Source organism: Capra hircus, chromosome 14 (genome assembly GCF_001704415.2).
Source record: "Capra hircus breed San Clemente chromosome 14, ASM170441v1, whole genome shotgun sequence".
NCBI lineage: Eukaryota > Metazoa > Chordata > Mammalia > Artiodactyla > Bovidae > Capra > Capra hircus.
Genome location: NC_030821.1, coordinates 14228996 through 14255762, shown reverse-complemented (window position 1 = coordinate 14255762; position 26767 = coordinate 14228996). Strand labels below are relative to the sequence as shown.

General features: G+C 41.5%; 1 protein-coding gene across 2 annotated transcripts; it reads left to right on the top strand.

The window, feature by feature from the left end:
- On the top strand, positions 94–20785 carry MTERF3 (mitochondrial transcription termination factor 3). Of its 2 annotated transcripts, none has more exons than XM_018058252.1 (8): positions 94–211; positions 3480–3828; positions 5324–5476; positions 9828–10017; positions 14467–14614; positions 14995–15066; positions 16439–16600; positions 20520–20785. In XM_018058252.1, the coding sequence occupies exons 2-8, from the start codon at positions 3495–3497 to the stop codon at positions 20712–20714; spliced, it is 1254 nt and encodes a 417-aa protein (XP_017913741.1). In that variant the 5' UTR covers positions 94–211; positions 3480–3494; the 3' UTR covers positions 20715–20785. The 2 variants fall into 2 exon arrangements, with proteins under 2 accessions (XP_017913741.1, XP_017913740.1); XM_018058251.1 differs by having other exon boundaries at positions 98–334.

The following is a 26767-nucleotide window of genomic DNA, read 5'->3' as shown; positions in this document are numbered from 1 at the left end:
CAGCGGAGGGAGACCGTGTGCCCCCTGCGGCCGGCTCTGTCCACTCCGCCGCGCGCCGCCCGCTCCCCACCCGCGCAGCCGCGCCGGTGGTCTGGCCCACTCCGGCCGCAGCCCACGTGGGCCGACGGGCGAGCTAGCGCCGGCTGGCAGAGCGGCGCCGAGGGGCGGCCCGCGGGGTCCGGCTGGGCGGGCGGCGAAGGGCTTGCCACAGGTAAAGGGGGCGCGCTCCCTGCCCGGGGGCTCCAGGTCCGGCCCCCACCACCCTACTCCTCCTCGGCTCTAGGCCGCACCCCTGAACCGCGTGGCCCCGTAGGCCTTCGCGGCCCCGCCGAGGGTAAGCGATTTTTTCTCTTGGCGGGTGAGAAGGGCGCGCCGCGACGCTGGTGTGTTTAGCGCGCTTTGCCCGGTCGGTGGGGGCGCTGGGTGATGGGGCGGGGGCGACGCGCGGAAGGAGGTCTACGTGGTGAGGGGGGCTTCCTCCGGAAGTTGGGTTTGGGGGAACCTAAAACGGACCTGGTAGAATGGCCGGGGGGGTGGGGGGTCAGGCCGTGTTCCCGAGGCCCCTGATTCCCAAGACGTCCTCCTCCCCATCTTTCAGTCTCCTGATCTAAGCCTCCCAGAGGTCTAAATCTTGCACCCTCGTCGAATGTATTTAAGCGCCAGTGAAACTACTAAGGTGTACAGTGGAGAACTAGTCTATATGTGTTCAGTTCAGTCGCTCAGTCGTGTCCGACTCTTTGCGACCCCATGAATCGCAGCACGCCAGGCCTCCCTGTCCATCACCAACTCCCGGAGTTCACTCAGACTCACGTCCATTGAGTCCGTGATGCCATCCAGCCATCTCATCCTCTGTCGTCCCCTTCTCCTCCTGCCCCCAATCCCTCCCAGCATCAGAGTCTTTTCCAATGAGGCAACTCTTCGCATAAGGTGGCCAAAGTACTGGAGTTTCAACTTTAGCATCATTCCTTCCAAAGAAATCCCAGGGTTGATCTCCTTCAGAATTGTCTGGTTGGATCTCCTTGCAGTCCAAAGGACTCTCAAGAGTCTTCTCCAACACCACAGTTCAAAAGCATCAATTCTTCGGTGATCAGCCTTCTTCACAGTCCAACTCTCACATCCATACATAACCACAAACATAACCAGAGTGGACTTCAAATTTTACTTAAGGCTTTTGGCTTTTGACGCAGACGCCTTTACCAGATTTTAAGTATTTTGTAAGCAAATGAGTTCACCGTAGTTTCAACCGATTCATTTCTGCCCAGAAAACGTGGGAGCAGTGCGAGACTCTGGGCCGGGGGATACAGAGATTGGGACGGTGCATGCAGGCATAAAGACAGAGAGCCCTGCTCTCGTGAACGAACAATAGTCAATTGTTAGAAGTATACACAGCAATGAAATGATGATGTAGCAAAGACAGTGCACTTGTAAAGAAAAACAGAAGGATAAACGTTAGTTGTTTGTACGCTGCTGCTGCTGCTAAGTCGCTTCAGTCCTGTCCGACTCTTAGCGACCCCATGAACTGCAGCCCACCAGGCTCTTCCATCCATGGGATTTTCCAGGCAAGAGTACTGGAGTAGGGTGCCATTGTTTGTATAAAGACTGTTTAATGAATATGGATAGAATGCAAAAGCTGATCGTTCTGATGTGGGGGGAGTTTTTTTTTTTTTTTGGAAGGATAATTGCTTTACAGAATTTTGTTTTCTTTCAAACCTCAACATGAATCAGCCATAAGTATACATACATTTCCTCCCTCCTGAACTTCCCTCCTATCTCCCGCCCCATCCCACCCCTCCAGGTTGATACAGACTCCCTGTTTGAGTTTCCTGAGCCATACAGCAAATTCCCAATTGGCTGTCTATTTTACAAATGGTAATGTAAGTTGCCATGTTGCTCTTTCCATACATCTCACCCTCTCCCCTCTTTTGGGTAGAGTTTTGATTTGAACCTGGCTCTAGAGACTTTGAAGTGAATTGGAGATTTCAGAAGTTTGAAGGAGGACAGAATGCTTGGACAAACTGAGAAGTCAGAACATTTTAGAGCCAAAGAATCATCTTATTGTACCCATAACCTTCTAAAAACTTGCCTTTTAAAGAATGGTTATTGAATCCCCCATCATGGGCCAGTCGTGCTGAACCACCTTGAGAAACTTACCTTCAAGTAGCAGAATTGTGGTCTTCTGGCTTCCAACTGAATGCCCTCATGAGACTGCTGTGCAGAGAATGAATGTTGCAGCTTTGAGGAAGAACACGACAGATTTGGAGGCTCATTTCCCACCAGAGTTTAACAAAAATCACTCATAAGGCTGCTGTAATTACATTTTTCCTCTCTAAAATCATTTCAGAATGACAGAGAGACGTTTCACTTTTATATATTACTTTCAGGAGACTTTCCTAAACCGCAGATCTCCAAGAAGAGCTTAGACCCTGAAGCATTTATTTGGTCTAATTCCAAACATAAAACAAGCTGAAATTCAGTATGGAGAGAAACAAATCAAAAAGTTGTATGCAACAATTAAGTCCGAACTCATTTATGTTTGGTTGTGTAATCAGTGAATATAATGATTATTATATGGCTAACGTGTTGGGCATTCTCCACATCCTGGACTCTATGCTATATTTTAATGGATTGTCTTAATATATAAAAAATGCATCGTTTACCCTTTAATTAAGCTGGCTAAATATAAAAGTCATTTCCTGATAAAAAAATCTCTTTATAAACAACCACTTTTTCAGTCAAAATATACATATATCCAGTGCTGATTGCTTGTAATACATTTCTGTCCATTTTGCTTATTAGTTTGAACCCCACCCCCCACCTCCATTTTGAAAGTCTTTTTCTTTGTTCCTGCAATCAAACAGAATTTGGTTTTGTTTAATTCTCTTTTGAGGAGCAGCTTTACCTATGAAATAATCAATAGCGCTCCACCCTGAGAATAAAGCAAGAAATGACCTTCTACAATGATAATATTTTGATGATTCATTGAAGACTAAGTAGAATTCTTCTTGTTTTTGTGACTAATGTACATACATAAAATGCATCTGAATAATTCAGTGTTATTTTGATCATCAATCTGCTTCTCAAATGTCCTTCAAATCAAATTTCAAGAGCACTTAATTGCATAACCTTATTTTCTTTAAATATTAAGTTAACAGATTCAGCAGTAATTTTAATATTTACAGATGTTTGTTTTAAATGTTTTTCTCATGCCACTGATTTTGCTTTCTGCTTTTAAATTGTAAAGCATATCTTTATCTTTTCATTTTGGAAGCTTCTGTCTTTTGGCTTGTAACTGAAACTGCCTTGTTTTTTGCTTTTCCCATGCTTAAAAACATCCGACCGCTTTAGTCATCTAAAGTAATAAACACCTTTTAAGCAGCAAAAATAATTTCCAGTTTTATCTTTTTGTGGTTTGAATACTGCTTTAAATGTTTAAGTGAAATAAATTTCTCTTTTTTGATGGTTATATATTTCTTTTGTAGGCAATTTTGAGAAAAATGGCGCTGTCAGCCCAACAGATACCCAGATGGCTCAACTCAATTAAGTTGAGTAGCTTCATGACTGCTCTGCAACTCAGAAAAGGTTTTCAGAGACCAGGAAGAGCATTGTCGTGTGGCATTTTTGCTCAGCCCCGTGTGTCCTCTGAGGATTGCTTTCTCCAGTGGGGTTTTAGGACTTACAAGACTTCCTCTACATGGAATAGTTCCCAGTCCGCCAACTCAAGTAGGCGAGAGATTAATTGTGCCCAAAGCACTTTGCTTCCTTCCGTGAATGAGCCGCCACAGAAGACGCGAAAGATGCCTGGCCTTGATCCTGAGCTGTCCCTAGAAGGTACTTTCTCAACTTTCAGAAGACTCCCCTTTGCCTCACCTTGGTAGTTTGAACAAGCTACCTGTTTATATTTTGTTAGCCAATTTCAAGTCATACTTTGTGTCAGGAAAGAAAAAGGACAATCCACTTCTATTCATTTGCTTCTATTATGCAATAATCTGCTTTTATCAGGCCTCTGACTTACTAAGAAAAAAGTTTTTAGATTAATATGTTTAAGATTGTTTTATAGCTATGCCAATAGCCCTTGCTTTCTGTGTTCTTTATTTAGATATTTCTAAAAGGTTTATTAGGATCTAGTTTACCCTATTCTGTATACCTAATCAGGGTATAATTTTGCTCAAGTGAAAGTCATCCTTTTTGAGTATACAGTTTTATGAATCTTGACATCATGCTTTAAGCTCTGTAGCAGCCACCACAGTCAACAAATAGAATCAAAAGATCAACTAGAACACCCCAAAAACTCCCTCGTGTAAATTTCTTTAGTCACTCTTCTGCCTGTGCTTCCCATTCTAGGAATATTCCTATGCAAGGAATAAATACTTCACTACAGATGAGATAATGTGAAGTAGATTATAAACACAGGCGAGCTGGGGCATGAGGGCTGCGAGGGGAGACTGGCTGTGAGAAATGAGAAAGGGTAGAGATTGGAGATGGAAAAATAGAACATAAAGTCCAGGCTCTGATTCCTTAGCCCCAGGTGGGTTACAGTTCCCAGGGTCTTTGATACTGTGTTTGACTTGGGTGCCTGCATGCTAAGTCACTTCAGCATGTCCAGCTCTTGGCGACCCCATGGACTGTAGCCCGCCAGGCTCCTCTGTCCATAGGCTTCTCCAGGCAAGAATACTGGAGTGGGCTGCCATGCCCTCCTCCAGGGGATCTTCCCAACCCAGGGATCGAACCCGTGTCTCTTGTGTCTTCTGCCTTGGCAGGTGGGTTCTTTACCGCTAGGGCCATAACAAAACCTCAGACTCAAGGCTGTACTAGAGAGGGTCACTTTGTGGCAAAGGATTGCAGTTTATGAAAACAGAATCGTAGAAATCCTCTTACAAACATATTTGAGAATAACTTGCAGGAGAAAAGATCAGATCAAAATGACATTTCAGGATATGATGACTTTAACCCATACAATTCAGGCTGGTAGAGTATGTTGTACTTTTGGCCGAGTTGACAAGCTATGGTAGTAGACTCAATCTTTCTCAGAATGTACTATAGGTCATTAAGCATTCATACCTGTTGATTACAGTGAAGGAAAGGAATTTTGTGCTGGACTTCAACACATTCCTTACTTTGGAGGAATAGTAGTTGTTATCTAAATAGTCTTAACCTTACCTCTTAGAAGGGAGAAAATATATGGAATTTTTAGATGTTTAACTCAGAAATAACGCCAAGATTTAAAAAGAAGCAAACTAGGCAAGAGACTGCCTTTGTAGAAAGAACGTTTAAGTATACAGATTAGAAAGCTAACTTGCTTCTCTCCTACATCCTGGCCGCTAAGGACTGGACGATGTGCCTCCGTTGTCCCCATTGCAGCCGATCTCTGACGAAGAGGCTGTTCAGATTATCGCAGGCCCTCCATTGCCCCCATCTTCAGTCACACTTCGAGATTATGTGGATCATTCCGAGACTCTGAGGAAATTAGTGCTTCTGGGTAAGTCTAAGTAACCCACACAGTTGTTTTTGTGTGTGTGTGTGTGGTTTTGTTTTTTTTTTTTTTTGCCTTTTAAAATTAGCATTTCTATCTTTATCAAAGTACATGCACATGCCTAAAAGTCAAATAGTGTGAAAAGGCTTCCAGTGAAAAACCGTACTCCCAGCTTCATCCCTCCTGACCTGCATCCTGGACTATCTGCTTTTACAGCTCTTTCTGTTGGTATTTAATCGCTAAATGCCGATGTAATCGCTTGTAGTGCTGTTGCTTGTTTAATTAGTTTTAGATATCAGTTAATCTCTTGCACACGCGTACTTTTCCCCTTCATTCTCTTCAGTTCTCCCAATAGGCTATATTAACAGTTTTAGAAATAGACCGTTAGTCACTGATCCCGTTATAATCCTAAATACTGCTCACTGCTCTCTAGGAAGTGTGCTATTTGTTTTTCTTCCTGTACAACCTTTCATTTTCTTGGAGTTAGTAATTGCTTTGTGTTTTGTTTGATTCCCTTCTTTGAATTCTTTAGTTTTCTTTGAACTTTCAGACATCTTGCAGTGGCTGCTCAGGACAGGTTTTCCTAACCCTCTCAGATGATTTTCCTTCCATTTTCCTCCTCCCCTGACCTTTCTCTGGAGCCCACTGTTCTGCTTTGGATGGCATCTCTAGGCGTGCTCTGGAACTATCTTAGCTTGTTGGCTAGTAGGATGCGCCTAGCATTGAAGGCAGCCAAGAGATCTCCCTGCAAACTTTGATGAGTCCTCTTTTATTTTTAAACCTAGCACCTTATTGCAACTTTCTGCTTTTCCCGTTATCTCTGCATCTGGTGTTTCTCTTATTCTACATTCCCAGATAATGAATTGAGGGATTGAGAGGAACAGGATAGGCTCGGGATTATCACAGACCCATCTGTTTCTCTCATGTCTTGGTCACTGCCTTCGTTTTCCGGAAAAAGTTAGGAGCTTCCTAACGTGATAGTCCTCCTTGGAGCAGTGTTCCCTGGTAACCTCTCTAATATTAGTGCTGTTTCTAAAATGCGGATCTGACTGTGTCAGTGACCTACTTGCAATCCTCTGAGCTCTTCCTGGCCTGGCCCTTGCTCACCCCTTCAGCTCCACTTGCCTGCCACTCCCCTCCTTTTTGTTTGGCCGGGTCTGACAACTGGAGAACTTAACTCAAGTTCAAGTGACTTCCCAAACGTCTTCTCTGACCCTTCAGACAGAGTGACTCTCCCCTAGGCATCCCCCCTGCTTACCTCAGTCTGGACACTAAGAACACCTTTATAATTGTTTACACGTATGTCCCTGTACAATTACTCAGATGTATAGGGAATGGCCTTCATTCTCAAGAAGCTTCAGGTCTTCAGAAGCATCTAAACAATAATGGAAATCCAAAAATGAAAGGTACAGTGATAAATTCCACATAAGAGATACAAATAAAAGTCTTCTATGGGTTCAAACGAGAGAGAAAGATGACATCCGTTGCCAGCAGGGAAGCCCAGGACGTCCTCAGCCTTGGGAGAGGTCCCACGGGAAGGGCATGTGGCCCCTACCTTTGAATAATCGTCAGTACACTTAGAGTTCTGAAATATGTTTCAGCCATTCCTTCATCTATATGCTGATCCTTCAACAGCACGTCCTGGCAGTAACTTAAAAGACAGTGCCCTAGAAGGAACCACAATCCCATTGTTAAATAGTTTTTGTTGTTTTTTTTTAATTGAAGTGGGTTGCCCTTTCCTTTTCCAGGGGATCTTCCCGACTCAGGGATCCAGCCCACGTCTCCTGCCTTGGCAAACGGATTCTTTACCACTGAGCCACCCAGGAAGCCACTGTACAGTGTTTTTGAGGACCCAAGTGTCCTGGTTCTTCTCTGCCTCTCAGATCTGTTTCCTGCCTTTCTCTGCTTGTTCTGTGTCCCAGGAGGCTCACCTCTGTGCTCGGGCTCCTTTGCCAGCTGGCTTCTGAGCAGCTTTAGCTGTGGGAGGCACATGCAGGAGGAGGGGGATGGCAGGTGGGAGCATTTTTTCTGTGTCCCCTCCCTGTCTTGGGTCATGTAACTGCCTTGCTCCATGGCGACAGCTCCTACCGAGAGCAGCCCTTGCTTAATAGCTTGCAGCTCCCTCTGGGTTCACAGGAGACTCCTTCCTCCCTGTCTCTTTAGCACTAGGGGTGCCCTTGTTTATTCCTGTAACCACTCACACCACTATACAGAGTCCCTTCATTAAAGTTTTTTCATTTGAACTTGCTCGGGCAACCTCTGTTACCTGCCAGATGCTGGCTGATACACAGAGTGTGTGTAACCAAACTAAACTGATGGGTGAAAGCCAACTTAGGGCTGTGGTCACCTAGAAGTTAGCATCATGTATTATTCACTCTTTATATCCGCAGAAGTTGCCTGGTCCCTAAGAGGCATCAGTGACTATTTTTTTTCAAGTTAATGAAATCGTTGAGTCAGCCCACGTGATTTGTGCTGACAGCAATGTGCCCTCCTGGTGAGACTCTGCCCTCTTTTTGCTGTTAAGAAGCAGCTTTTGAGGAATCTGGTTTCAGCACAGTCAGGGCGTGACAGCTCATGCTGAGCGAGGCACTTGAGCACACGTCAGCTGCAATACTGAGTTAAATTGAAGTCCAAACCCTTGATGTGATTTTTAAAGTGTACCTTCCCACATTTATCACAAATTTTTGGAACTTTGTTTAAATAAGATAGTTTAGCAAGTAAATAAATAAGATAGTTTCTATCCTATTTATCCACCCACCCAGTAATTTAAAATCTTTTTCTGTTAGTACCATTTTTAAAATTATACTATAGAAGGATTACATCTAGTTATTAAAACTGTAGCTATTAAGGAGAAAGAACCTAACTTCCTGTCCACCTCCAGTTGTGCTTTACGAAGGTAACCACCATCACCAGTTTGTTGAGGAGCTTCTTCACCGTTTTCTAAGCAAATGCATATATTACAGAAAGCCATGCAATGGGTCTGTCTGATGTCTTAGTGTAGTCAAACTAACTATTATTTTTTTTAAGTCTGTGTTTTCTTTCTTCTAGTAATTTTAGAGTTAGTGTATATTTAGAGTCTTAATCTATCTGAAATTAATTTTTGTATCAGCTAGAGAAGGAATTAGTAATTATTTTTCAAATATATAGCTAGATGTCACATTGTGTTTTAATGAACAGTCCATCTTTTCCCCCACTGATTTTAAATGTTATTATTTGAACACTAGATTTTTAGTTCATCTTGGGTCTGTTTTTAGTCTTCATTCTGTGTGTGTGTGTGTGTGTGTTTGTATAATCTATTTTTCTGTTAATTATCATCATATCAACGCCTGTTTAATGTCAAGAAGTTTGGGTTTAGAATTATATTTGGATCTATTAAGACTGTAAAGTTACATCTAAACAACAGTTTGAGAGTTTTTAACCTGAAGAAATATTTTTAAGAATATAAAATTTAAAAAAGAAAAAGAAGAATATCTAAACAAAATTATACCTTATTATCTCATGTTTACGATAAGGAATAGGCCTTTCCTATTCACGTTTGATTTTTTTTTAATCAGATAAAAAAGAAAATCAGAGAATAAAATGCTCAGTTTTAATGAGAATTTTGAATCAAAAGTTACTTTGATTCCCTGCTTAATTGAGGTGGACATCTAATTATATCCATAACCAAAGTCCAATAACTTGCTTTCTCCCCCTTCTGACTTCCTCTCCTGTCTGTTGTCTCATTTGCTTAGACTACCTCAGATTCTGAGACCTTGTGAAGGTGGAAGGTGGTGTCCTTTCTGCTTCGTTGTTGCTTGAGAACTGTATATTTCATGAGCTGTTAAATGAGTTCCTTCGAGTCTCTTGTCTTTATGCTAAAGACAATATAAATAAAGAAATATGAGTAAAGTGAGTAAGATATAGGGTTCGCTTTTGTTCCTCCTATGTAGGGATTCATAAGCCAATTTTTAAAATAATGCTTATAACTAAAATGATAAACTTCAAAGAAAGTAGCAGTTCATGGGGCGTGTTACCCTGCAGAATGATCAGTGAAGCAGTTACCATGGAGATCAGTAAGGGCTCATAAGCACCCGCAATAGTATCCAAGAACCCTTAGATAAAGATGACGATGACGATGACGATGGATGGAAATTTAGCCCCAAATGCACTGTTTTCCTTTATACATGACTTTGAAAGAAATACTAGCTTTTAATGTATTTTTATTTCTGCAACCAAATTAGAAGTTTCTTTTGGCCTGATTCAGGTCTCCTTTGGACAGGTCATTTGCCTTCATCAGTAATTTTTCTGTTTTCTATACATGACGTTTAATGACTCAGCCAGACAGGTATCTTCACACAGGGTTTGTCATTTATTCCAGGAGTGGATTTATCCAAGATAGAAAAACATCCCGATGCAGCCAACCTCCTCCTGCGACTGGATTTTGAAAAAGACATTAAGCAAATGCTCCTGTTTCTTAAAGATTTGGGCATAGAGGACACCCAACTGGGACCATTCCTGACAAAAAACTATGCTATTTTCTCTGAAGACCTTGAAAATCTGAAGACCAGGTAGGGCTATTAGATTGATTTTCACATAACCTAAGAAGGGGCTGTGAACAAATAACATGCGTAAGTTATTTTTTTAAGTCTCAGCAGCACAAGGATCTGCTAACGTAATGAATGTGAATGAGACTTTTTGTTATGGACCTTCTTTGATCAGAATTAAGTATCTAGGGACTTCCCTGTGGTCCAGAGGCCGAGACTCCATGCTCCCAGTGCAGGGGACCTGGATTTGATCCCTGGTCAGGGAACTGGACCCCACGTGATGCCGCTAAAGATCCCGCATGCTGCAGTGAAGGTCAGAGATCCCATGAGCTTCAATTAAGACCTGGCGCAGCCAAATAAATAAAAAATTAAGTATCTAAATTACTTCTTTTGTTCAGCTACCTATTATTATTTTTATGCTTTCAATTTATTGCTAAGCCACTACTTTGCTGTTTCTCTCTGGAAACTGGGATAAGTGTTTTTTTAATCCATTAACAAATGGCTGAATTATCTGAGAGCACACCTTAAGGTATGAATGGAAGGTATGAAAGCCTGATGTTTTCTATTGTTGTTTCTGGCCACTGTTGGATGGTAGATATTTAACCTTCTTTTGGCAAATACTGTATAATTTGCTTAGTTGCTTGTCAGTTGGCTATTTGGGTTTTTCCTTTTTTTAAAAAAAATAACACTCATAAATATCTGTATACTTTACTCAATATTCAAGGAATTTATTGAATTTGTGAGAATTGATACAGTCAGGTACTATTGACCTGTGAGGTGAGAATCCTGCTGGGCATTGGCAACATCACAGAGAGTAAGACAGAGTCTGGGTCTTTTAAGTTCACATCTTGGGTTTATCATCACTCTGACCTCTCACCTAAATCAGGTTTTCCCAGACTCACTGCATGAGAGCACTATTCACTCTGCTGCCCAAATCAGAAGTACTGATATTGACTTGGACTTCTCATCTTTTGTCATCCACATCTAAGAAATAACCAAGGTCTGTTGGTTCTATTTGTATCGCTCTCAAATCTTAATCTTCCCTTTGAATACTTGACCTCTGGTCCCCGTCGTCTCACATGAAGAATGCTGCAACCTTCTCCTAACTAATCTGCCTCTCATCTTCTCACCCAGACTGTTCTCACACCGGTTTCAGAGAGCTCCGTAGTTCCTTGAAGGTCTCTGAGTTAGGAAAAAACAGAACAACAACAAAAAGACGTATTTCTTACATAATTATTCTTTAATAATTTGAGCCCTTACTATATAAGCCAGGCACTTAGATGTCCTCTCTCCTTTCATGTGACTTATAGTCTGGTGTAACACAGACAGGCTGTTACAGTTCAGAGGTCAGAAGGAAGGGAAATGGTTCTAGGGGACTCAGTCTGATGTGGCCAGCTCTGCCCCTGACTGGAACACTCCTCCTCTCCCCCTGTAAAAACCAGCTTGCCCTTTCGCTCAGGGTGCAGTCCAAGGAAGAGTACATACCAAGAGGTGGAGATCACTGGGAACCATGTCAGAGGCTGCCCAATGCACTATTATTTATATCCTTGGGAGAGGCAGAGAGAGGTTAAATAATTTGCCCTAGATACTCCAGCCAGTCTAAGTGGCAAAGCTGAGATTCAGATCCACTTAGTCTAACTAACTTCAGAGTCCTCGCTACTATACTGTACTGTCTCCCTACTTTTAATTCCATGAAGGAGGCATACATTTAAAAGGAGGTTAAGTTAACTTGCTCAAAATCATACATATACATATGAGAATAATAAAGATTATTTTCATATACAGAGTATAGTCTAATGGGTCCTAAACCTGGCTATCAAATTAAATTGGAACATTTTTTAAAAGAATTACTTGGAATATTTTAATAGGTAATTTACCACATAAACTTAAAATGTGATACAAAAAAAAGTAAGCTTCTCCTGGAAGAGGCGAAGGTATAATCTGTTTTTGAACTTAGCTTCTGGCTCTGGTATGTACAGATTTATTTTCTAGAATTTCTGTGATTGCACTGACTGCATACACTTGTTTGCTTTTCAATGAAGAGAATTTGAAACATATTAAAGAGTTGGTTGATTATTTTTAAGAATCAAATGAATGGTATACATTTAGAATTTTTTGGGGGGGCTGGGCCTTGTATCTTAATTTTTTATGGGAAAAGTTATCACAGTAGATAATAGTTTCAATAGTGTTTTTTAATCAGATATTGGTCTCTCCTGTGACCAAAAAAAAGCAAAAAAAAATCGTAATTGTCCTTTCCAGCCTACTTATTCCTATTCCTTATCAGCCTTGCAAGACCTGTTTACATAGGCAGGTACTGTTACCAATTTTTTTGATCAACTAGCTAAGAATATTTTATCATACACCAGCATGTATGTCTGTATGCACTCATACACAAGAGCGCGCACACACACACAGTTGGTAGCATTTATACAACTATGCTGCACCTCACATTCTTAACTCTATTTCGGAGATAGTTTTTTATTGGCTCTTCCTATTCTTTTTAACCCTTTTTTGGTTCATGCTACAGATCTGTCTAGTCCCCTTTTGGTAAACACAGTGGTTATTTTCTAGTCTTTACTGTCACAGAGAAGCTGCAGTGACTCCCCTTTTATAGAAATCATTTCACACATACTGGTATATATCTGTAGAATACATTTCTAGAAGTAGAATTGCTAGGTCAAAGGGTATATGCATTTATAATGTTAATAGATAGATTGCCCTTCATGTTGTCTTCGTCGTGAAGTCACTCAGTCGTGTCCGACCCTTTGCGACCCCATGGACTGTAGCCTACCAGGCTCCTCCCTCCATGGGATTCTCCAGGCAAGAGTACTGGAGTGGGTGCCATGCCCCTCATGTAGGCTTTCCAATTTACGTTCCCACCAACAGTGTGCGCGTGTGCCAGCTTCCTTATTATCCTTATAATACAGTGTCACTGAGCTTTATAATTTCAGTTCATTGTATTGATAAAAACATTACCTTGTAGTTTTGGAAATGATGTTTAGACCATCAGATGTTTGAAGGATCTTTTCATATGTTGAATGTCTGTTTATATTTCCTTTTCTATAAATTATAATGTGTCCTTTACCATTTTTAATTGGGCCTTTTTCTTTTTTTTTTTTTTTTGGTAAGCATTTTTTAATGTATTAACAAAATTAGTTCTTTCTCTATGACATGTTGTAAATATTTTTCCCAAACTGTCACTTGTCTGACTTGGTTGATGATTTTTTTTTTTTTGCCTTGCATTTAAATTGTTGTGTAGTTTTATCAATTTTTTTTCTCTCATCTCCCCTAAGGGCCTGGTTTAAAGGAGTAATAGTCATTTAGTGTAAAATATAAGTTCTGATACATGGTATAAAGATATCGTAGTCATTAGGGTTAGGCATGCCTAAGTTCAAATTTCAGCTCTGTCATTAATTAGCTAGTGGCCTAAAACAAGTTATTTAACTTCTCTTAACCTGTGTTTCTTCAAATGCAATGTGAGAAATTTACCTAGCTTACAGGGGTTTGTTTGTTTTTCTGATGAGAATCTAACAAAATAATGTCCTAGAATATTTTAGGCATTTAAAATGGCTTTCACTAATGTTTATAGATTTTAAAAATCAATAATGTTACTTTATAGTCATACTTTCTGGACTTTACTGCCTTATTTTGGTTCCCAGAAACAGCAGGAAATTTCTCAGTTGTTAACAAAATACATACTGAAAGACTATAGTGAAAATTATTTATGAAAATACATTCTAAGAATTCTCTGGCAGTTTAGGACTCTGTGCATCCACTGCTTAGCTCCCTTCAGGGAACTAAGACCCTAAAGCCATGAGACAATGAGACAGCCAAAAAAAAAAAAATTCCTCTTTCCAGTCTTAGCCACATGCTTTGATTTTTCTTTGTAAAAAGAGTTCTGAATCTCTTAATTTCTGTTTTCTATTCTTAGCAAAAAAATTCTGAAACAAAAACTCTTTTCTTTTTTTAACCAACCAATAAAACAAGTCAGATTAACTGAAAAGCAAATCTGTTTGTTAGTGGATTTCAGAAATATTTTCTGTTTCTAATTATAAATGAAAAGCTGGGTGGGTACTGTTTTGTTTTAACCACGTGTGCGTGCTTGCTCAGTCATATCCAACTCTTTGCAACCCCATGGACCATAGTCTGCCAGACTCCTCTGGCCATGGAATTCTCCAGGCAAGAATATTGGGCTGGGTTGCCATTTCCTTCTCCAGAGGATCTTTCCGACCCAGGGATTGAACCCGCATTTCTAACATCTCCTGCATTGGCAGGCAGATTGTTTACCAGTGTGCTGCCTGGAAAGCCATTTCGTTTGACCATATTTGGGTCATTATTATAGAATGTTTTTGCTTAAACTTTTTTTTTTTTTTTTTTTTTGGTTTGTGAATGCTTTAAAAACAGTTGTTACTTTCGAAGGTAGCAAGACACTAGTAAATATTTACGATATGTGCATGTATTTTGTTTCTCTAGGGTGGCTTATCTACAGTCAAAAAATTTCAGTAAGGCGGATATTGCACAGATGGTCAGAAATGCACCATTCCTTCTGAGTTTTTCAGTGGAGAGATTGGATAACAGACTGGGATTTTTTCAGAAAGAACTTGAACTTAGTGTGAAGAAGGTAAAAGAGAACTGGAGAATTCGTATGTTTCCATGTCGGCTACATTTAGTAACTGTTGAAGCTCATGTTTCTAACTGATGCCTGGCCTGTATGAATTCTATCAATACCTGGTATTTTCTGTACAAGAATGGATTACCTTACTAGGTTAATGATACTGCTATATCATTTTATGATAATTCCATCAAGTTGCTTCCTTAACTATTATTTTGGGCATTTGTTTTTTTTCCTCAAACAGTAATAAGTTTGTATTTCTGGGCTCCTTAGCATTTCCCTCCTGGGTCATATTTAAAATTTTGTTTTTATATCCTAGTTATGCCTTGTTTTTTCCAAACTAGTTGAATATGCATGTATATTAATAATAGATTGTTTTATAACTGTAGACTAGAGATCTGGTAATACGTCTTCCACGGCTACTAACTGGAAGTCTGGAGCCTGTGAAGGAAAACCTGAAGGTAGGACAGCAGTAAGTTTTGGAGAAACCTGCTGCTGAAGTGTGTAAGTCCTCTGAAGGTGATGGGTTTTGCTCTCATCATCTTAAAGAAAACCAGATTGTAAAAGAAAGGACTTCTGAGAAGGTGGACCTAGGGAATAGTATGATCAATATACTGCAGGTGGTTTTTGTTTCAGTTTATAATTGTTCACATATTGAGCAGGTGTTACTTGAGTCAGTTGCCTTGCAGACATTGGTACCGTAATCCTAGAGGAGCAGGTTAGGTATCTGGGTGGGACCTGGAAGCCACTTCCTTTGCCCAGGATGAGGGTCTGTGTCGTTGTCCCTTGGGTGGGAGACGAGCGGCAGCGTCTGGGAGCTTCTTTGCAGAGGGTAGTGCCAGCACATTGCTGTGCCAGGACCCAGCTCTAGTTCCATCAGAGAACACACCAGACACTCTACTGCTGTGTAGAACCAGGGGCAGCTGACTTGTTAGTGTCCCACAGCGATCATGGGATTTGAAATTATTATATAAGGCCTATTTGCTGAGGTGCCTAAGTGTTCGATACTCAGCTGTTGAAGGAATTTGTATTGAGCATCTGCCCATGTTTTTTTCTGGGGAGACAGTTCCTGCCGTTGTGGAGTTTACAGTCCAGTGGAAGGGATCGCCTGCAAAGTGATGAGAGCGATGGATGGTGGGGAACCATAGGATACTATGAATGCACACAGAGGACCGACCTATCCCACATTGGAGTAGTTTTTTTTTTTTCAATCATCTCTGTTTGGAATTTTAACATGTAGCATTTCCAGATGACATGATTAGGAGTGTGCTTGGGAGCAGAGGCTCAGAAAGCACTTTGATAATCTTCCTGCCAGTCTGTGTGGTGTAGGGTCCATACAGATAACCTGACCAGGCCTCCTGTGGCCACTGTTCCTCTATCTTGTAATTATGATGGCTGCTTTGGTGAGCTTCGTAATGGTCATCAGGCTGTGAGTAGCTCACCCTCAAGAGAGAGGTTTAAAACTCGGGCTACCCCAGAAGCAGGCAGTCACGAACCCTTACCGGCACTGGCATAGCCATCTCCGGATTTTAATGTCCTTAAATTTTGAAAGAATTAATGTGTCCCCTGGCATGTTACCAAAATAACTATTTGTGTTGGCGATTCATGGGCTTCCCTGGTAGCTCAGTGGTAAAGAATCCACCTGCCAATGCAGGAGACACAGGTTTGATCGCTGGGTCGGGAAGATCTCCGGTATTGCCTGGGAAACCGTACGGACAGAGGAGCCTGGCGGGCCGCAGTCCACGGGGTCTCTAAAGAGCTGGACTCAACTTAGGGACTGAACAACAGCAAGCAGTGACTTTCGTGCTCCATCACAACTCTGCTTTCTTTTAGGTTTTTCGGCTGGAACTAGGTTTTCAGCAGAATGAAATTCAACACATGATCACCAAGATCCCGAAGATGCTAACTGCAAATAAAAGGAAACTGACCGAGACTTTCGACTACGTGCACAACGTGATGCGCGTGCCCCACCACCTCATGGTCAGGTTCCCGCAGGTGAGGCGCTCCCAGCTCTCGGTCCTGGAGAGCTGCCGTCACCCCTCGTCCAGAACTCCCGCAAGCACACCGTGCTCTCGGCTTGTGAAAAGCCCGTGCTGTTTGTGAAAGAATCAGACCAAACACAGTCCAGTTCTGAGAGCTGTATTAAGACCATATTTCTTTTTTTTTTTAGTTTATTTTAATTGGAGGCTAATTACTTTACAATATTGTAGTGGTTTTTGCCATATGTTGACATGAATCAGCCACGGGTGTACATGTGTTCACCATCCTGAACCTCCCTCCCACCTCCCTCCCCATCCCATCCTTCAGGGGCATCCCAGTGCACCAGCCCTGAGCACCCTGTCTCATGCATAGAACCTGGACTGGTAACCTATTTCACATATGGTAATACACATGTTTCAATGCTATTCTCTCAAATCATCCCACCCTCGCCTTCTCCCACAGAGTCCAAAAGTCTGTTCTATATATCTGTGTCTCTCTTACTCTCTTGCATATAGGGTCATCATTACCATCTTTCTAAATTCCATATATATGCGTTAATATACTGTATTGGTGTTTTTCTTTCTGATTTACTTCTCTCTGTATAATAGGCTCCAGTTTCATCCACTTCATTAGAACTGATGCAAATGCATTCTCTTTAATAGCTGAGTAATATTCAATTGTGTATATGTACCACAGCTTTCTTATCCATTCGTCTGCCGATGGGCATCTAGGTTGCTTCCATGTCCAAGCTATTGTAAACAGTGCTGCAGTGAACACTGGGGCACACGTGTCTCTTTCAATTCTGATTTCCTCGGTGTGTATGCCCAGCAGTGGGATTGCTGGGTCATATAAGGCCATATTTCTTTTTGCCCATCTTTGTATTGAGACCACAGTCTAGCAAATGTAATAGTGGGATTACTTGTGAGAAAGAAGGGCACCCATATACATCTCTGGAGGAAAAATAAGTGATGAATCTGTTTCTCTGGTTTGTACCTTATCTTCACTCAGCCTGTTGGAATCTAACTTGTTCTCTCCTGTGTGCTTCTCTATTCACATGGAAATAGATCACTTAAAGATTTTTTTCCATTCTAAATGTATTTTATTCACAGTCTGCCTAAATCCATTAGTTAACAAGCCATGTTGTAATGATCTCTTATCAAAGCATGTAGTTCTTAGCTCCAGTTAGTCATCATGCCAAAGCCATAATTATGTTTTCTAAGCTGATCAGACTTTCCTGTTCTTTAGCTGGTGAGTGACATTATCTGCTTGTTCAGAAGAATGTTTCTTTGAAAGCAGGTCTTGTCTGATTTATACACTGCTTAATTCCCTGCACCTGGAATTAGAGGGGACCAATTAGTAGGTACTGGATGGATATCTGTTGAACAAATGAATGAATCTCATGAAAGTCATCTTCTTTCCTATTTGGCATGTGAATAGACACTCAGTAAGTATTCAGTGGATAAATGAAAGATTGAATTGCATTAAAGTGATTCCTCCATTTGCTACATGTGTTCTCAATGAAAAGGTGGGCAATGAAACATGACTTTAATACAACTCTCAGAACTAGCCTGCATTAGGTACAGTTTCCTCACAAACAACATTTATTTACCTATCGTATTTCACTGTGAATGGGCCCTTAATAGAGAATTTTTGTTTCATCAAATGCATGAGTATTCATTATAAGAAGCGTTAGAAGCCTGCAGGGGTGCAAATTTGGCTTTATGGAACCATCATAAAGTAAGTAATCTTCAACTAAAAAGCAGTAACAGTTTTCCACTTGGTTGATAGATAATTCCGTGAGACTAGAGCATGATAAGAGAAGGTGATTTGAGGATGTAAAAATCAGTGAGTCATGGTCTGTATTCTCATGGAGCTTGTAATCTAGTGTGGAAGACAGGTTTTTAGAATGTAAATTGCTTTACATTATGTTAGAGTCTTAGCCAGATACCATATACAGCTATTGATTTAATTTAGGAGAGGCAGGAAGATCTTAGAAATAACAACAGCTATTGTTTGCTTATTTACTATGTGCCAGCTCTGGCTGTACTGCTTTACTTGTATTAATTCATTTAATCTTCACAGCAGCCCATATGAGGTAGGTAGTATTATTGTCCCTACTTCCCAAATGAAGAAATTAAGCGTAAAGAGATCAGTAGCTTGTCTAAGATTACCCAGGTAACAGGGGCCAGAGCTCGGATTAGAACTCTGGCAGTCAGTTTGAAAACCCATGCTCACCTGAGATCTACTGCTACTCTAAGGAGTGACATTTGAGTTGTCAGTAGAATGAGTTGGGTTTAACAATGGACAGAAATTTTGCAAGTAGAGAAAAATATTAGCTTGACTAGATACATCAACGGAGAAGGCAATGGCAACCCACTCCAGTACTCTTGCCTGGAAAATCCCATGGACGAAGGAGCCTGGTAGGCTGCCGTCTACGGGGTCGCACAGAGTCGGACACGACTGTAGCGACTTAGCAGTAGCAGAGATATCAAAATCAGTTGTTTAAAAACACAGATTTTTTTTTTTTGTTAGGTACCCCAGATCCTAGCTTCTGAGAAGCCCGGTTATAGATGTGTGGCTTCCACATTGGGAGGATTCTCAGACTCATATGTAGGGTTTTTTTTTTTTTCCTTTTAAAAAAAAAAAGCTTCATTAATGGAAACATAGGCTAAACTGACAGCCAGGACTGTGAGGGAACTGATGTAGACTTAAAATTTTTGGCTGGTGCTTTAAAATCTTAGTAGTATGAAACAATTTTCTCATGCAAATAACCGTTCTGGTTGGTACATAATTTTATGATTAATTAAAAATGGAGAAGCACTTCTAACTTTAAAACTAGGGTTAATTTAGTCATTTCAGAGCAGTGACCATGGAAGGTAAAAGGTAACAAAAGCAGTGAGAGTAATAACAAGGAAGAAATCACTTTCAGGAACGAGCTTATCCCTTGTTTCTCCTCTTTCCTTATGGGTTTCTGTGAAGGCAGAGCTGAAGTCCATGTTAGGGCAGAAGGGGATCAAGAGAGAGAAAGAAACTTCAGCAGTGACTTTTGGACTTGAAAAATCATACAAATCTAAATCGATGATAATGAATTCACTCTGAACCACTGGGAAACTAATATAGTTATCTAGTCATAAGCTGTATAATTGCCTCAAAGCGTTACTATATTTAGGAAATGAATAATAGTTTGGGAGCTTCAGAGTCATGTGTGGTCTTGTCTGTATGTTGTGTAAGCTGAGAGTGACTGGAAGAGTCATATATAAGAAACACCTAAACACTTCTTATGTCTTTTGAGCAATAATAATACGATAATCAGAACGCAGTTACCACAGTGAAGGCAGAGTAGCGCATGATTTGTTTCTGCCGAGAGAGAAAAAGATGTTCCAGAAGCAAGCCAATCTCGTGTTGAGTTAGCACACTATACTTTTACCCCATTCCTCAGGAGTTTTAACTCCAAAGCAGTTAAGTTGCTCCCCTGATGTCCAGGTTCATTTCATTTTAATACCAGTCAGAGGGAGCAACAGGAATTTGAAAAGAAAGAAAGGGAAATAGGGAAGCTTTGCAGATTGTGAAATCTTACACAATTTTTCATGCCATAAAGCACCATCTCTTACTTGGGTTCTCCAGCTTGGCAAGCATCAGAATCACTTGGAGGACTTGTAGGCCCCACTCTCAAAGTTTCTGATGTAGTAGATTTGGGGTGGGACCTTTGGGTTTGCTTTTTAAGCAGCTCCTCTGGTCTCTCCAAATAAGTCTGGCCTTTGCCTACAGTGCAGCACTTCATTATTTTAGAATTGTTCTGAATTTAGTTTTGAGTTCCTAATTTTTAATCATAATTTCTTAGTAGAAGCCAAAGGGTTTAAACACTCTAGCATTTACTATATTTATTGAACATGTGGTTAATTCTATATTTTTTAATTCTTTTTTTCTTTTCTAGGTATTTAATACAAGGTTGTTTAAAGTCAAAGAAAGACATTTGTTTCTTGCCTATTTAGGAAGAGCTCAGTATGACCCGACAAAACCTAACTACATCTCTTTAGACAAATTGGTATCTGTGCCTGATGGAATATTTTGTGAAGGGATGGCCAAGGCATCAGTACAAGACTTCGAGAAATTCTTAAAAACTCTTTAGTTTTTGATGAATGTTAAAATGTAATAATGTAAAGTGAATGTATATATGAATAAATATATTTTCAAATAAAAGCTTCAGACCTCTATTATAAATTTGAGGACACTTCTGATAGATGCTTCTTCCAAGTTTCTGGTGACTTAACTCACATTTGACTCAACCATTTCCTTCCTTCTTGGGAAAGAGACCTAAAATACAGCAAGCTTAGAGAAAGGGAGGCTGTTTACCAGGCTGGTGTGCTGTCCTGGGGAAGGTGGGAACAGTGGAGAATTTTCCTTCTTGTTTTCAAGGTCTTTTAAAATAATTTCATCACAAGATAGCTCTATTTTCTTTGTTGTTGTTGTTGTTTTTTAATTTTACTTTACAATACTGTATTGGTTTTGCCATACATCAACATGAATCCACCACGGGTGTACATGAGTTCCCAATCCTGAACCCCCCTTCCACCTCCCTCCCCATACCGTCTCTCTGGGTCATCCCAGTGCACCAGCCCCAAGCATCCTGTTATCCTGCATTGAACCTAGAATGGCGATTTGTTTCTTACGTGATACTATACACATTTCAATGCCATTCTCCCAAATCATCCCACCCTCTCCCTCTCCCGCAGAGTCCAAAAGTCTGTTCTATACATCTGTGTCTCTTTTGCTGTCTCGCATACAGGGTTATCGTTACCATCTTTCTAAATTCCATATATATGTGTTAGTATGCTGTATTGGTGTTTTTCTTTCTGGCTTACTTCACTCTGTATAATCAGCTCGTTTCATCCACCCCATTAGAACTGATTCAAATGTATTCTTTTTAATGGCTGAGTAATACTCCATTGTGTATATGTACCACAGCTTTCTTATCCATTCATCTGCTGATGGACATCTAGGTTGCTTCGATGTCCTGGCTATTATAAGCGGTGCTGCAATGAACGTTGAGGTACACGTGTCTCTTTCAATTCTGGTTTCCTCGGTGTGTGTGCCCAGCAGTGGGATTGCTGGGTCCTAAGGCAGTTCTATTTCCAGTTTTTTAAGGAATCTCCACACTGTTCTCCATAGTGGCTATTCTAGTTTGCATTCCCACCAACAGTGTAAGAGGGTTCCCTTTTCTCCACACCCTCTCCAGCATTTATTGCTTGTACACTTTTGGATTGCAGCCATTCTGACTGGTGTGAAATGGTACCTCATTGTGGTCTTGATTTACATTTCTCTGATAATGAGTGATGTTGAGCATCATTTGTTAGCCATCTGTATGTCTTTGGAGAAATGTCTATTTAGTTCTTTGGCCCATTTTTTTGATTGGGTTGTTTACCTGTTAGGAGTTTAGAGCATGCCATATTATCCATCTAGTAACTACTACTCTCTTACATTTTGCCAGAGAACAGATTCGATTTTGGTTTATCTGCACCGTTATGTTCCTGAGCAAAGAAAGATACTGAAAGTCGCCCACAGTTGGCTACTGAGAATCTGGAAAGAAAAAGGGATAGGAAAATCGTTTGAAAGACAGCAATGAGATGTAGTAAAAGGCCACATAACAAACCTTTGTCTTATGGCTGGGGTATAAAGATTTAGCATGAAATGATACTATTTTTTCCTGTTTCCCATCTAGACACGTGATCCTGGGCACAGGGTCTGATTATTTGTGAGATGAGGCATCATGGCTTCAGATATCTGCCTTAGGATCACGAGACTGTTGACGCTGGTGGCCCCCAGGAAGCCACACTCGTATTTGCACTCCCGTTGTAGTCCGCTCCCACGCTGACTCAGGCAGCGCATTCTGGTCACTCTGGTTCATGGAACACGTGTACGTCTGTGCTTGTCCACCTGGAACCCTGAGTCAGGATGGAAAAAGTCTGATGATTCTAGTGGAAAAATGAGGTGGAAGGTGCACTGGGATGACCCAGCTCTAACCCCTGAGCAGCACAGAGGGAGTGAAGAGGCCCAGCAGGTCCACGTGGAGCAGAACTAGCAGCACCGGTGTTTTAAAGCAACTAACTTTAGGGATAGTTAGTTGTGCACTGGGGTTCTGTGTGCTAGATGTCCTGAAACTGAGAAACTAAACTATCTCGTAATTGGTCGGGGTCTTCCTATTAATGTATTTTACTCATTCCCTCAACAGATTAGAATACAGTGGTGACTGTGGCATAGATACATGTCTTCATGGAGTTCTCTAACAGATGAGCTCAATAAACAGGGAACACAGGGACTTCCCTGGTGGTACAGTGGATGAGTCTGCCTGCTAAAGCTAAGGCAGGGAACACAGGTTCAGTCCCTGGTCTGGGAAGATATATGTGGTGGAGCAATTAAGCCCATGCACCACAACTACTAAGCCCACGGTCTATAGCCCAGGAGCTGTAGGACCTGTGCTCTGCAGCAAAAGAAGCCCACACAACGAGAAGCCCATGCTCTCCATAACTAGAGCATTGCTGCCCACTCGCAGAAATGAAGACCCAGTGCAACCAACAATAAATTATAAAAAGTAAACAGGGAACGTGGAAGAAGGTTCAGCCAGGAGGCATAGCATGGAACCAAACTGCCTGGTCTTTCTAAGGCTCAGAACTTCATTTTGCCTTAGTTAACTACCCACTCAGAACAGGCTACCTATGCTGCTGTAACGAACAACCCTAAAGCCACATATGATTTAGAACCAGAGACGTTTTTAATCTCACACATGTCCAACTTGGGGCCAAATAGTTTCTGTTCCACACTATCTGAGTGACGGAGGTTGGAGCTTCAATCATGTCTGGAATGTAGCCCATCTATGGCAGGGGAAAGGAATGTGAAAAATTGCTGTTAAAATTTTCTCACATTTTTCTTTGTCAAAGGATCACACAGGCATGCCTATCTTTAGGGACGGAGAAGTGCAATCCTGCCATATGCCAGAAGGAAAATAAAATATGTTTTAATCAATTCTAATGGCTATCAGCAAATGTCCAGGCTCTCTAGGCTTAATACCTACTGTTTAGCCACAAGTCGTGTCTGACTTGGCAACCCCATGGACTGCAGTGCACCAGGCTCCTCTGTCCTCCAATGTCTCCCAGAGTTTGCTCAAATTCATGTCCATTGAGTTGCTGATGCTATCTAGCCAGAGTTGGACACTATCTAAGCAGAGTCCTCTGTTGCCCCCTTTTCCTTTTGCCTTCAATCTTTCCCAGCATCAGAGCCTTTTCCAGTGAGTCGGCTCTTCCCATCAGGTGGTCAGAGTATTGGAGCTTCAGTAACAATCCTTCCAATGAATATTCAGGATTGATTTCCTTTAGGATTTGATCTCCTTGCTGCCCAAGGGACTCTCGAGTCTTCTCCAGCACCACAGTTTGAAAGCATCAGGTTTTCAGCACTCAGCCTTCTTTATGGTCCAGCTCTTCTGTCAACACATGACTACTGGAAAAACCAAAACTTTGACTATATGGACCTTTATCAGCAAAGGGATGCTTTTAAATATGCTGTCTAAGTTTGTCATAACTTTCCTGACAAGGAGCAAGCATCTTTTAATTTCAAGGTTGCGATCACCATCCACAGTGATTTTGAAGCCCACGAAAATAAAATCTGCCACTGCTTCCACTTTTTCCTCTTCTATTCGCCATGAAGTAATGGGACCAGATGCCATGATCTCAGTTTTCTGAATCTTGAGTTTTAAGCCAACTTTTTCACTCTCCTCTTTGACCCCCATCAAGAGATTCTTTAGTTCCTCTTCACTTTCTGTCAATATAGTATCATCTGCATATCTGAGGTTGTTGACATTTCTCCAGGAAATCTTGATTCCAGCTTGTGATCATCCTAATACCCTTGCTGCTAAGTCACTTCAGTCGTGTCCGACTCTGTGCAGCCCCATAGATGGCAGCCCACCAGGCTCCCCGCCCCTGGGATTCTCCAGGCAAGAACACTGGAGTGGGTTGTCATTTCCTTCTCCAATGCATGAAAGTGAAAAGTGAAAGTGAAGTCACTCAGTCTTTTCCACTCTTAGCGACCCCATGGACTGCAGCCTACCAGGCTCCTCTGTCCATGGGATATTCCAGGCAAGAGTACTGGAGTAGCGTGCCATTGCCTTCTCTTTAAGGGCTGGATTTTGTGACAGTCCTGGGTATAATCCCTTGAAAAGGTTTTCCTTCTCTTGCCACCTTCACCCTCTAACCAGCAAACAAACTTGAAGGGTAGGGAAGAAGGGAGAACAATTTACTGAGTTCTTGCAAGGCAATTTACCAGCTACAAATGTACTGCATTTCTTCCTATCTTCCAACTTCACTGTGGCTAATCTAGTCTGGGAACAGGCATTAATTAGCTTTTTAGTATGGCATATAGTGCTGAGTAATAGGAGAAATTGTGGTGTCAGAGGAAAAAAAAAAGGTAGAAGCCAACAAGATTTTAGATCTGGATTGTGACTAAGACCACTAAACCTTTCAAATTTACAATCAGATGGCATTCTATACTGCCCCAAATCTCAGCTTAGGACAGAAGAAAACAAGTAGTTTCTGGTGGGTAGTTGCAATGAACCAAATTGTGTCCTCCCACCACCACCCCCCCCACCCCGCCCAAACTGCAAAACTTTGGGAGATAATATGTTTAGATGAAGGTATCAATGTCCTTGTAAGGGATACAAAAGAGCTTGCTGTCTCCGCCATGTGAGGACACAGTAAGAAGGGCACCCTATACAAGCCCCAGGAAAAGAGCTCTCAACTGAAACTGACCATTCTGGTGCCTTCATCCTATGCTTCTAACTGGAGAGAACTGTGAGAAAGTAAATTTGTTTTTTTTAAGCTACCCAGTGTATGGTAGTTTGTTACCATACACTGGGCAGCCCAAGACAGTATTGGTGCAGAAGTTTATCAGTAACTCAGTAAGCATCAAACATCATAACCAAACCAGACTGTTTTGTCTCTAGGGTATCTTGTTGTTGTTGTTGTTTTTAATACTTTTAAATCTCTTTAATACACCTGGAGTTTATTTTGATAAAAGGTGTAAAGAGATGGTCTGACTTGTCCCCTGGGCCTGCCTCACCCACAAATTAACCAATTATTCTGTTCTGCAACCTTTAGTAAAATTCTTCTACTCCAACAATTTGTGATCCTGCTGTCCCTAGCTTTTTACACTTTAGACTTAAGTTGGACTGAAACCTTTAAAATGTACTTTTACCTTAAACTTGCATTAAAATTCTGCTACAGTTCACATTTGGTATTAAATTGTTCTTCTCAACAAGACTATCACTGAAATGGCTTGATGTAGAACTTCACCTGGAGAAACTGAAGGTGAGAGAGGGTTAGTTTCCCCTGGGTCAGTGGTGTAGCATATGGCCCTAGGATCGCGGAGTGCCAAAGTTGTATCTTTGGGGCTTTCCTGGTGGCTCAGTGGTAGAGAATCTGGCTGCCAATGCAGGAGACACAGGTTCAATCCCTGGGTCAAGAAAATCCTGTGGAGAAGGAAATGGTAACCCATTCCAGTATTCTTGCCTGGGAACTTCCAGGCACAGAGGAGCCTGACTGGGCTTTAGCCCGTGGGGTTGCAAAAGAGTCAGGATTTAGCAACTGAACAACGACATTTTATCTAGAGTCTCAGATTCTGGAAGGTGAATCTGGACTCCTCCTAGTTTAAGCGCCCTTGGACAATTTATGCAACCTTTCAGAGCTTCAGTTTCCTCTTCTCTAAAATGGGTACAATCACCGTATTTATCTTATAGGTTTAGAATGAAATTAAAATAAGTCCATAAAAAGCTTAGCGTGTTGCTTGACACAAAGGGCGCAGTTATTACTGCCCAACCTCTCAGAGCTCGTCAGTAACAGAAGCCAGGCTAAAGATCTGGTGTTCTAATTCCTTGCCTGCGTGCGTGCTAAGTCGCTTCAGTCGTGTCCGATTCTTTGCGACCCTATGGACCATCGGCTCCTCTGTCCATGGGATTCTCCAAGCGAGAATACTGCAGCGGGTTGCCATTTCCTTCTCCAGTTCTAATTCCTCGCCTAGTGTTTTTTCCCACCTTGTCGCAGGGAACATGTCGCGGTTCCACGCCTACGAGATTAGCATAATCGTGACCGACACGCGCAGGACCTCAGAGGCCAAAGGCTGGCCACCAGAACTGCGCCT